Here is a 12,999-nt window from a genome sequence, read left to right as displayed (position 1 = left end):
AGATCTACTACCTAGATTTCTGTCTCCACCCGCCCTCGGCTATGCTGTTCCTCTTCACCTCTGTCCCTTTCTGAAAAAGATTTGGTTTTTCAACAATTCGTTTACCTCACTACCTCTGTAGGACACTCACTAAATCTCAAAGCCTCTCTCAGGCCAGCAGCACAACCGTGCCCTTCCATCCCAACTGGTGGCTCTGCTGGAGACCGCAGCAGGTCTAGTTGAGACACAGGGAGCTGAGGGTAAGTGAGGAGCTGAAACCCAGTTCAGTCTCATTCTTAAATGAGCTCTAGGAATCCCACACAGCTATGTTTATATTTTTTTTGCCTGTAATTTTCTCAAGTAATTCCAAATTTAGTGATAGCTTTCAGCTTTGGTTTTCTCTTCTAATTAAGGTACCAGTGACTATGTATAATCTCTGCGTAAAGTCAAAAGCAGCTTACATGGTAATCACAGTGGGAGCACAGCACCTACTGTTCTCGATAGCCATCCATGAGAAGTGCTTGCATGATGGGTAAGGTGCTGAGTATGTCTGTCTTGTATTTTTTGTTATTTTATTGGTGGCTCAGCTTGATGATGGTGGTAAACTTTCAGGAAGGAAACAAAAGAATTGTAGAGACCAAGCACAACCCTCTGCACATAGAGCAGAGACTTCTTGGACATTATGAAGTTTTGAGGTAGTAGTTTTTTGTGGAGTCATAGTGTTAAGTAACTTTACATTTACCCCATAATAATTATGATGTAGTTGGTTGAAAATCCCTCTTTTACACTGTGGACAATGCTTTGCATCCACTTTTTTTTTCAGGAGCAAGTGAAAACAATTCTGACTGAAGAAAGCAGAAGGAAAATCAAAGTGTATGCTAGAAGCAGAATACATTTGTTCCCTCTGTTAACTCAGAATTAGCCTTGGTTACTTCATTTGAGACCCCCCTCAATGAGGACCACTGGAATGACTAGTGTCAGAGGGGCAGTCGCTAGAGAACACACCGTGTCCGTCTGTTGTCCCATATGGAAAAGAGCATGTGTTAACTTAGACTGTCCTGAGGGGGCAAGCTGTGAATTGAGTTTTGGTTTTCTTTTTGACTCTTGCAGCAGCAGGAAGATCTGAGTGGCACTGTATTTTGCAGTCAGATTTATATCAGATTGATAGAGAAGGAAATGGGACAGGTCTGCTCACCCTTCTTGCTATACCTCTGATGTCGAACAGCCCGCTAACACCGACAAGCACCCAGGGGAGGGGGGAACGTGCAGGCGAGTTTGAGCAGCAACAGAAAAATCAGGTTAAACCATGAATACCCATTTATTATTTGCTTCCTTTTTTGTGTTTGCTTGATTCTGTAGGAATGTGTATGTATGGTTAGACTGGAAGAGAGGCACTTGCAGTCATTTTGGGTACTACCTGATGGTGACCAGTGGATGCACAATAGGCTGCCTTACCAGCAGAGACTCTCAACAAGCACCACCTTCAATTGCAAAAGCCTCTAAAGCAGAACGTTGTGCTCTCACTAAGTTAACAAAAATGCGTTTATTTAAGAGCAGCTCCATTTAGTAACTAAATTCTTAAATCCTGTCTGTCGTGAATTTTGTATAGCTCATTCCCTTCTGCTTCAATATAGCTACATACATTCTGTTGTAAGAAGAGGGGTACCCTGGCTGATATAATGAACACAATTCAGAGCATCAGTACAATGTTAATGCCGCTGTTGATCTCTCAGGAAGCATATGGAAGATGCTGAGGGGTACTTGGCCACAATTAAAGATAATAAGCTAAAAGGAAATGCTGTGTGTAGATGAATGTTTTAATATATATGCCTCATTTGCAAAAAATGAATGATTAAACTGAATCCAGTCTCTCTAGAGTACTTTGGTGGTTAAGTGAGAGAGGGAAAAGATATTCTGGAGGTCTGTGATGGAAAACATGAACATTTAACTCTGAACAGGAACTCCTCATGTTCTTTACAAAATGCAGATGCCTTCTGTCTCTGCTGGAGAAAGGCTTTAGGAAATGTTGGTTAACTTGTTACTCATTTCAGTACAGGACTGTTGTTCAGCATCTCCCTGCTCCGTGTGCTTTGATTCTGAAATGTGGTACTCGGCACATTTTGAGTTTGGTGTCTTTTGTTGTTGGTTTTAGATTGACAGGTATGCTCAGCGGGATCTGAAGAAAGGGCTTCATTTGTATGGGACAGATGGAAATATTGGCCTAACTAATGCATGGAGCATCATTCAAACAGATGTAAGTCTGAACTTTTTTTTTTTTCCTTCCTCTTTACCCTCTGGGTTCTGTAACAGCATGTTTTGGTGTGAACCTAATTAAACCTTCAGAGCCCAAACCAATCTCTTCCTCCCACCCAGTCAACACATTAGCAGCTAAACTCTCTGCTTTTTGTAACATGGTAATTTTTATTTATTTCCCCTTTGACCAGGATAGCTTATTTCTTTTAAAAATCTATATTGTGTTGATGCCTAAATATCATATAGGCCCGTGCTGGGTGGAGAGTGAAGGAGATGGTCAGGAAACAAGCAGTACCTTCTCTTTAAAGTCAAAGGGACAGCTTATATTGGAAGAAAGAGCAATAGCGTAATAACAAAGAACCACTTCAATCCATTTTCATTTCTGTCCCGCCTCCTTTCATTGCTATTGTTGTTTCTGCTAGTGAAGTCAAAATGGAAACTGGCCATGGTGTTTCAGCCTCCTACAGTCAATGCATTTTTTCAGCAGAATTCATCCTTCACCGCAGATGGGCTGGGAATGTGCTTTTGCTGTGTTGCCACTGCTAGCTGCACCCTTCTGCTTCTCTGACAGCGCTCTGCCAGTGTTTGTCTCGCAAGGACTGGTGAACACTACACCTGACTTCCTCCTTTTGTCCCTGTGTGGCTTGCTGAGGAAACACCGTCACCGACAGTTCACTTTCATTAGCTCTGTCCTTCTCATAATCAGTTCAATCAGTTCTCTTGGGGATGATCTTTCTGATTTGAATTTCTCTGCTTCTTGAATGAGGAAAACAACTTTTCTTCTGCTTTAGGAAGAAGCACTTGTACTGCCGTGGATTCACTCAGAAAACCATACACAGCTTTCTCAAATTCTCTTCCAGAAGTGCTAGCATGGTACAGGCAGGCAGGGCTTTAGTCTTGCCTCTGATGTCTTAAATCAGCCCAAGATGATAAACTCTCCCAATGCTTCCAAGGTTATATGGACTGTTCAGGATGATGGGTAGGCTACCTACCGCATTCCAGTATGATAAACCTGCTTAATTACCCTTTACTAAACATCTTTCCATCTGGTAGTGTCAAGATTCACAGTCACTCCTCTGTACCATACAAGGTAACAGGAACAGCAGGCTGCTAAGAAAAGGTCTGAGAAATTAAAACTTTGGTATCACTAACAACCGAAGAACTGGTGGCCAAACTCCATGTGCATCGCTGGGGCCGCGGGAGCTGTCTGCTGAGGGCAGTAGGTTGACAGCAACAGTACTTTGTGTGAAAGACAAACAGCTCAGGGCCAGCAAAGGGGCGAACAAGCTTTCCACCAGTCCTTCATGCCAACCACTGCCCGTGGAAGGCTCTTTCAGTTACCTTTAAAGGGCTTCAGCATCCTGCAATACTCTTAGTATTTTTCTCCTCCAATACTATAATCAAACACGAGAAACCATCAGTTACTAACAAGAGAAATGCATTTTGTGGTGCTACCCAAGAGTAAGTCACGTGAAATACAGATAAAAATTTTATTATTATTGCTTATATCACACAGTATTAGAAATTTTTCTCTTTTACACTAACTGAACTCTGCTTAGTAAAAACGTAGTAAAAAATTGCTAATATTAAGATGTTAGCAGTAAATTTTAATCTGGTTTCAGTGACACCCCAAGAACTATTAAAAGCATATAGCAAAGGTGGGGGAAAAGCATTATTTGGAGGACTTAGGAGATATAAACCCTTTGTTTCTGCTCCCCTTTCTGTAAAATAGGTGTGAGAATATATACTATGTCTAGTTGACCTAGACACATTTTTCAAGATGTTCACAAGTTCAATTGGATTCAGAAAACATGTAAAAGAATAATAAGAATTTTGGAAATCTGCATTATGGTGAGAAATTTTGAAAACTTTCTATAACTAGGAAAAGATGAAATAGTGATGTGACTGTAGTCCTTAAAGAGAGAGCAGGAAGGGGAAAGGTTTTTGAAAGAAAAGGGCTCTGTGATTGATCCAAGAGCTAAAAACTTAAGGTACAGATATCTGATGGTAGGATGCAGCTGTACAGCAGGATGGTGGATTCTTTTTCTCTGAAGTGGACAGGTTGGGGTGGGGGGTGGTGGGGGGGGGGGGGTGTGCCTAAAAGAAATGGTCTTGTTCGGTGCCAAGCTTGGATTTTGAGGCAGGAGCTGACAGCCTGTGGTCTCTGTAGCACTACAGATCATGCTCAATTGTCTTAGTGATTCCTTTTGGCTTTGAAACCTGTTATGGTTTAAAGAGTATCTTGCAAGTTTTAGGTGAAACTAACGTTAGCCAGGGCTTCGGTGCCCAGAAGATAATGGGGAAGTGCCATCTCGCAAGCCTTGTACAGTCATGTTACATCACTCTCTTTTCTAACGTGGCAGCTATGAAATTACCACGCAGTGTCTTGATGGAACCATAGTGTTAAAGCCTCCGTGCTCCCTGTGCAAGGCACTGAAGAGAAAAGCAACGAGCTCCCACAGACCCATATTTACTGCTCTGCATAATCGTTTTTCACAGGTTATCTTTCAAAACTCTTTAGGAATAGACTATTGCAGTGGTGCAGTGAAGGCAATCCCAGCATGGTTAATTATGTAAAGCACTTGGCAGTTGAACAGCAATATGTAAATGCCAAGTATTTTTTTGTTGTTGTTGTTCAGTAATAACCGTTATCCTTTACATCCCTAATCAGCAGAGTGCAATCACTGGTAGGAGGATTAGGCCAATACAGGGGACTTTCTGGAAGGCAAGTCCCAGCCCAGGCTTGCTGTTTGCATTCTGGCTCCTAAGAGACAGCTCTCCAACCCCCCCATCAGAGCCAGCCCACTAGGTAGGACAGGGTCTCAGCATGGACTTTTCTCATGGGGCCAGTGGGCGTCAGGTGGCTGAGCTACAGGCCGTGTCTGTATGCGGGTGGAAAACAGCAACCTCAGGAAAAAGCATGACATGTGAAAAACATGACAGTAACAAATCATGATGAGTCCCTCTCCCTTGTCCTCTGTGCATCTCTCTGCATTCGCACTCATTTCTTTGCAAAAATATTTTTCAGAGCTTGAGCAGGATGGCGCTGTGGTTATAGCAGTAGGCTCAGACATCAGGGATCTATGTTATGGCATCGTTCTTAATTTCTCTTACTACTGGCTTAAAGAAAGACCATCCTCGCCCTGAGTTCATGAAGTACAGCTCTGTATGGAAACTTTTGCTTAAAGCAGGCGGGGGTGGGTGGGTGAAGTTTCTCCATGGCATTTAAGTGGCATTTGATTTCTGCGGGACTGGCCGATCACAAATCGGGAGAGTTTTGTTTGGGAGTGTGGATACCCAGTGCACACAGTGACTTGGGAGGGGTGACCACTGTATTTCTTATTCAGGTGCGAGAGGCCTGAGCAAGCTTTTTTTGGGGTAGCTTTCTTCTCTGAAGCCTTTGTGCCTTGGGAAACCGTTTTCCTCTTTTTAACAGAAGCATATGATTCCCGAGTAAGTGGGAACAAGGGAAGACCCGGGTCCACCAGGCCCGTCTTTACGGAGGAAGTTGCAGTTTTGGTCCATGACTGATCTGTTCAGATTCTGACAAATGAGCTGGGTTGAGCTGCATACATGTACCGCCTGTTAGAGGAGAAGCACCAGATTCATTTTGCAGGCGTATTAAGCCTCTAGGTCAGGGAGCTGTTTTAAATTAGAACACTTTATTGATTTCTTTTTAATACCATCAGCTAACCAACCTCACAGCCTTTCCCAATAGCGTTTCAAACCTTAAAAGGATCAGAAGCACAGGCAGGTGACTTTTGTGTGTCATGACTGAAGAGTACGAAAGCTTACAAAGTGATTTTGAACATGACTAAAATTCTAATAGTTTAGGATCCAAGTTACCTTGAACTGCATCACACTCCGTACCGACCAGGACTGGCTAAAGTTACAGGTAGAGATCATTAGGAAATGAGAAATGGGCATTAATTTTTAAAATGTTGCTTCATCCCCAGCATCTTTGTGATCAATATTTGAACACTTCTCCTTTTAACTAACCAGGCAGTAATTTGAGAGGCATGCAGAAAGCTTATTAGCTTCACTAAAGTGAGCAAATTCCGCTCACTTTTACTACTGTGTAATGCCTTTCATGTCTGTTTAGACCACTGTAACAGAGAACAAAATTTGACCCATCTTCTTCAACCCCAGTCATTGATTGTTAGATTAAACCATACGTTGGGATTACTGCTAAGAATCCAAACCGCCTATTAAACGTGATTTTAGAATAAAACTGTCTTTAGAATAAAACTTTTTACGGTGATGGAGGAAAATAGCATATAAAAGCCACCCTACCCCTACCCTGTCCCTGGTTGTTCATCACATTCACAAAACTGTAAGACCAGGAATTGCAAAAAGCTGCCTGCAACAAGGATTGGGTGTCTTTTTGTTTTCATGAACCCTACCCCAGCCTGGTTGATGTTGCAGGAATTTGACAAAGAAAACAAGGCATACCTAGCTGTCAGTACTGGCATTGCTGTAAAATACATACAAGAATCTAGCTTCTCTACATCTCTATTGCACTAAGGTAGAAACTTTGTTTAACATTAATTACCAGCCCTAGATACCCTGTGCTAGAGCAGCAATTACTTGTTAACACATAAATCAAGTGATTTGCAAGCAGCGTTGCTTTCCGTGAGCAGAGCACAGAGCTCTCCGTGCTGCTGGGTGCCGCCTGGCCAGGGTGAGCACTTTTCAGCAGCAGGACCTTCCACTGCGTCATTGCACTGAGCTGCCCCTGCGTGTCCTGAGCTCTTGGGAACCAAGGAGCCACTTCAGGACCCCATGGGTAATCAGTAGAGGAGGGATTTATATCTCTCTGACAAAGGAGGGAAAAAATGTGCTTTGACATCTCGGGAGACAGAGCCTCCCACGTGAAACAAACAGCAGCACATTGTCAGTATTCCTGGAAATGTTCAGCAGCAGGAGCTTAGACACTCCAAGGCATTTGACAAGGTTTTGCTTGTTTGAGCAAGTCTGCCAAACAGTGTACAAGTGTCCCCGGAGCCACTACGCGATTGTCACCTTATGCTGTAAGTACCTGCATTTGCTCATGTGGGCAGGCACAGTTGCACCTAATCATGCATGCTCCTTCACAGCTGCAAGCTCTACAATCAAGTGACCTTAGGCGTCCAAGTCAAGGTGTCTTAAAGTTACTGCTATTCAAGACAGTATCTGACATTTTTAACTGATTACCCCCCTTTAAAGTGTCTGGGTACCCCAGTATTAGTTGTAATTGTTTCTAAAAACCAATTTCTAAAAAAAGTTTATTGTTTGCTGTTGAAACTAGGAACAGGACTAATCGGTTAGGCAACCTTCTCTAATTTTATCATTTAACTAGTGAAGGGACCAAGACAAAACTGTAAATGCAACCAAAAATTTAATGTGGTTGTAGCAAGAATTGAGTGTGGAATTGCTTTGTGACAGGCAGCGTAACTTTCTGGCATTGGTGGAACATCTGTCTTTGTGGAAAAACATGAAAGACGAAGTCTGGTATAACTGGCTGCAACAAACTGCTGGTGGCAGAAGGTATTCTTCATGTGACCTGAGCGTTCTCTACCCTCCAAGCACAGGACTGTGACACTCTCCTTGCTCAGATACCTTGTACATTTCAAAAAGAGACCATTGCTCTCAAATCTAAGAGAACTCTAAAAAACCCTCTTGTTTGGCTCTGGTCCTCAATGTTCCCCTTTCTTCTAATAGTCCTCATCTCCCTCAACGATTTGGCTACTTACCGTCCAGCTTCATGCACACAGGATAAACCAGTTGCTTGCCACATGATCCACAAACCACTCCTGCATTCCCTCCTCTCTACTTGGGCGTCCATAATGAAGTCTCTGAAGTTACTGACCTCTCAGTTTATCTTTCTGGCTTCCAGCCGGACCCCTTTGCTGAATCTATACCGGTGAGCCATTCAGTCCCACTGCTGCTTGTTTCCTTGTTCTTGCCTCTTTGACCTACTGCCATGGGGCAGTGTATCTGCTTCCTGAGAGATGCTATTCACCAGACTTGGTTTCCATGGGACACTGCTCACTCACTTGCTCTGGTCTCTGTGGTGTTAGCACTCCTCTGTGTTTGTCACCTGCTCTCCGTTAGGATTGTGCATCATCTGCTGCTTAATTCCATCGAGCATCCTTTCTTTGTCTTCCAAAGACATGAGGTCTCGTCCAGTTAGAGTTCCAGACAAATTTCTTCTGTTCCCAAGAGAATTGATCCTCATGCTACTTTCATTCTTTTTTATCCTTGATCTTTTCTTAGCCATTTCTCCCGTGGCTGGGACTGCTTTGTCTGCCAGCAGTGGTCAGCAAGTATCGATATTAAATCCTTTGCTCTTTCTTGTACAATACACAGAGGATCCGCGTGGGCAGGCAGTGTGTGTCCAGCTGCAGCTCGCCTTTGTGATCCTGCATCCCCCTTCTGGCTTACCAGGAAGTTTTACTCCTTGGAGCCCCAGCCCTAGATCCTGGCCTAGCCCCGTTCTGCTTCACAGGCTCCACAGGAGCAGCTGTCCCCAAGCTCTTAGTGAGCTCTTAGCTACAAACCCTGTACTTCATCTCCTTAGTCTGTTAGGCTTTGACACCCTCAGCCATGCAGGATTATGGGGAGGACAGGTCTAGTCCCTATTTCAAACTTGTGTCACTTGTGTTTGGCCAGAACATCACTCATACGTCTCATCCCTTACTGCTGCACACCCTACATCACAGATGAGCCACATTTTCAGGGCTTGCTATTTACAAGCTGTCACTTCTCACTGTCTATCAAAGAGCTGCCTCCTGACTCTAATGATGACAGCCTGCAAGACCTTCTTGCTAGATTTCCAGATAAACCAGCTTTCCTCAAATGCATGCCATGTGTTCCATGCCGCTGCTATCTGCCTTTGGGACCTGCTACGCACGGAGCTCCTGTCTTGTGTGCAAGAAAATAGAGGAAAAAAAGAAAGTCACAAACTTTTTTTACTTTCAAGGCAGTTTGTAGAAAATTAAGCCTGTAAGCTCACAAATCAAACTGTTGCGAGCCAAGGATTGATTCCTGCCACAGACCAAATCAGAATTCCGAGCAGAACCTTGCGGGGATAGATGTTAGTCTGGGAAAGATTTCTGACTTTTGCTTGGCAGAAGAAAACCAGCGCTGTGAGCACGAAAACATCTCTATTGTGGAGTGCTTGAAGCATCCTATGATGCGTAAGGCAATGCGCAACACCCCTGCCCTCTGTTGGTCTCGAATGGCAGATCCTGTGTGTGCAGCCAGACCAGAACACTCAGCCCTCTGCCCATAGACTCTGCAACTAATAGATATATATATATCTGTATCTCGAAACATATATAAATAGGGAATATTCTCCCTTAGGCCAATGTCAACATCAGGCTCTGAATTAGGTCCTTGGTCCTGGTGATGCAGATGTCTGCGTGATTACGAGTCTATCACAAACACGAGGAATGTTCTCTATAGAGATGTGAAAAATACTGTACAGGCTTCTATACAATCACATTTAAAAAATAAAATCTTGGCAAGTCATTCTGGGGCTAAGTAGGTGGCTGGCACAGCCTTGAGAAAGCGTGAAGTGCTGCCAATAGCAGGGAATGGTTCTGCAGCCCAGTGTTGTCTTGTTTTACTCATTAGTGCTGAAGTGTTTAAATACTGACAAAGTCCTGCTTTTGAGTTAGCACAAGAGTGACAGATGATGTATACATCTATATGCTAAAGAGTCTTAGCTTATTTTATATCACAGGAATATACCAGTTCCTAGGGGGGGAAGACGGTCACAGAGCCATTCCCTCGAGTGTTACGCACATTTCCTAAACCTTCCGTCCCTTCTGATTTAGCGCTAACGTATTGTACACGGTGTCACCGTGTGCAGACGCTCAAAGCACCACTATTTAGCAGCATCAGATGATGACATTAAGGAACTGCACCAAAGACAGAAGAGAAAGAAATACATCTTTCACTGACTGACAAAGACTTTCAAAGGTGATCAGTAATTAACAGCTTAGAGAGAAATTTGCCTCATTAACTTTAATCATGATTTCAGAAGTACTGTGCCATAGAGATCCCAGTATCTTCATCTCCTGGGTGCTGTATCTGTATCTTAAAGAATCTTTTTTTCCTGACAACAAGCTGCAAATGATTGTTATAATCCTGCTCAGTCACATCACTCCTAACCTCGGTACTTGGCTGGGGTTGTCCTGTTTCAGCTCCTGCAGTGTCCTGCCCCTGCAAATCGGGGCCTTGGCTTCTTGTGTCAACATCACCTACATCCAAGACCATATTTGAGCATAATAAAAGAAGGGGGGGGGAAAGGGCTATTTGGGTAAAGCTGAGGAAACACTGTATTTCTTTAAAATTTCAAACCTCTGCTGGTATAATCAAAACGCACTGAATGTGTAGCTTCCGGGAGCCAGCGACAGATTGTACTTATGGTGTCGTCTCGGGTTTTATTTTTCCAGTTCAGATGCTGTGGAGTCTCCAACTACACTGATTGGTTTGAAGTGTACAATACAACCCGGGTGCCGGACTCCTGCTGCTTAGAGTTCAGTGAGAACTGTGGCCTCCATTCCCCAGGGACCTGGTGGAAAGCGGTGAGTATCCCCAGTAGCAGCTGCCCCGCGACCCCACCGAGGGGCAGGCAGCTGGGTGATCGCAGGGCTATGCAGGTGACAGGGTATGTTGTATCCTTACTCATCTTTAATCATCAGGTGATTTCAGAAGGCTCACGGTGAGCTGTGCCTTTTGACTTCCAAACCCACCAATTTAATTAATTTTATGAGCTGAAGGCTTTCCTTTCAGTAGGTTCCAAGCTGTCGTTTCACAGTGCAGACAAGCACCTCCCAGCACTGGCCTGGAGCCGCCTAGCCAGCTCGAGCTAGGAAATGACAGCATTGTCCTTTTTAATGTCGCACCTGTTGGAGGCAGGTGGAGATAAAGGCAAAGGGCTTGTCCACAGGCCTAGCACAGCCCCTGGAGCAGCAGCCACAGCTGATCATGGCCCAGCGGTGCTGAGGCAGGAGGACGAGGTGAGCCTGGGGCGCTCTGCTCGGGCCAGGGGCTCCCGCTGCGCCAGAGGGGCGTGGGACATGCGAGGGGCGCGGGATGCACGAGGAACATGGGGACGTGCAGGGACGTGTGAGGAGAGCGGGACGTGTTCGCTGCACGGCCAGCAGCGTTTATTTTTGTGCAGCGAGTTTGTGCCCTTGCCTGTAATCAAAGTCAAAACTCCACGGGATAATTTCCCTACAATGTCCTCAGCAAGATCTTTCCAGAAGAGATAGTCAGAGCCTAAATTCTTCTGTGAAATTAGCTCAGCAATTCTTTGTGTTAATTACAGGTAGAGCAATTACCCAGGAGGGGTGTGGAGTAAGGCCATCTGATGAAGTGGCATTATATAAGGAAGTTTTGCTGGTTCTAGCGGTTTCTGAAGACAATGAGTAAAGCTTCCCTGGCCACTTCCTAGCGAGATTTCATACACATGGACGGGCACTGGCAGAGGCCGAGTTCCAGCCAAACATGGCTCCCTTCCACCTCTCAAGTAGCTCCAAGTCAAATTTTGAATTTAAGGAATTAAGAGAAGTTCTTCTGTTTCATTTAGGGTACCAGGAAGATCAGTGCAGGTTAACGCCATGTGGGCACTGATAGTTCTTCCTTTATACATATGCCAAAGCCACTACCTGAAGGCTGCTGTGATTCTTGGCCGTGCACATTTACAAGACAGAGGGCACAACTTTTGCATAAGGTTGTCTTACAGACATTTTTTATTATTTACACATTATTTAAACGAAGGTTTTGCTTGGGCCAATTCCACACTCCCAAAAACGGGGCCAGTAACATGAGGTTACTGCTACTGCAGAATTTAGAACAGGAAGAAAGCAATGGAGGAGCACCCATACTGCAGTTTGAAATGATGGAAAATAGTACAGAACGGACCCACGTGCAGCAGGAGCGGCTACTGAGCAACTCTCGCTGGAATTTGGGGCGGGGGGTTGATATACATAAATATACACTATAAGAAATATTTGTTTTCCTGAAATGTGGAGATAAATGAAAGGCCCATTCTGAAGTTATAACTGCTTCTGGTTGTTTTTTTAGAGAGCAAAGAGGACCCAAAGGCACTGCTTGTTTATTTTCAGTCAGTGGTTTATATGGAGCAGTGCGCATGCAGCATTCTGTGTGTCCTTAGAATTAGTACTCCATGTTCAGGTGTCAGCCCTGGAATACACAGTAGCTGCTCCAAGGCTGAAATGATAATCCAGGCTGCCTAGCAGCTCTGCCTGAGCAGGTTCCTTTCTGGCCGTATGTTCCCAGGGCAGTCGCTGTGTGTTTATGGCTAATGCAATATTCTGGGGTTTTTTCCAGCCTTGCTATGAAACGGTGAAAATATGGCTCCAAGAAAACCTACTAGCAGTGGGAATCTTTGGATTGTGCACAGCGATGGTGCAGGTACTGTTTAATATCAATTTTCAAATTTTAATTAAACCTAAGTAAGTAACCATAGATTGAGATACTAAAACAGGCTTGGGCTGAGTATAATTGCAAGTTCTGTGTGATGTTAGAGTAAAACTCTACAAGATTTAACGCATTTACGTTTTAGTTAAAATACCATGCAAAGGTGCAGAACTTGTAACACTGCACACATCTCTGGTTTGCTGCATTCTGGGACCGCGAGGAGCAGGCACTTTACCAGGTGGTTTCTCTAAGGCTTAGACTAGACTCAGTGGAGAGGTAGTCCCCATCCTCCAAAGACAGAAGCCTTCGTCAGGGTGAGCTGCCTCTTAGGGT

At 44.2% G+C, this 12,999-nt stretch overlaps 1 protein-coding gene across 6 annotated transcripts in view; it reads left to right on the top strand.

Annotated features, from left to right (window-relative positions):
* Positions 1-12,999, top strand: part of TSPAN4 (tetraspanin 4) — a 443,813-nt gene that overhangs the window by 419,840 nt on the left and 10,974 nt on the right. For all 6 annotated transcript variants that reach the window (XM_037401841.1, XM_037401844.1, XM_037401843.1 and 3 more), the window contains 3 exons: positions 2,132-2,233; positions 10,674-10,805; positions 12,577-12,660. In XM_037401841.1, coding sequence (XP_037257738.1) covers positions 2,132-2,233; positions 10,674-10,805; positions 12,577-12,660 — 318 coding nt within the window. The remainder of the gene's footprint in view (positions 1-2,131; positions 2,234-10,673; positions 10,806-12,576; positions 12,661-12,999) is intronic.

Source organism: Falco rusticolus, chromosome 10, assembly GCF_015220075.1.
Source record: "Falco rusticolus isolate bFalRus1 chromosome 10, bFalRus1.pri, whole genome shotgun sequence".
Taxonomy (NCBI): domain Eukaryota; kingdom Metazoa; phylum Chordata; class Aves; order Falconiformes; family Falconidae; genus Falco; species Falco rusticolus.
Note: the sequence above shows the minus strand (reverse complement) of the source record. Positions and strands in the feature narration are given on the sequence as shown.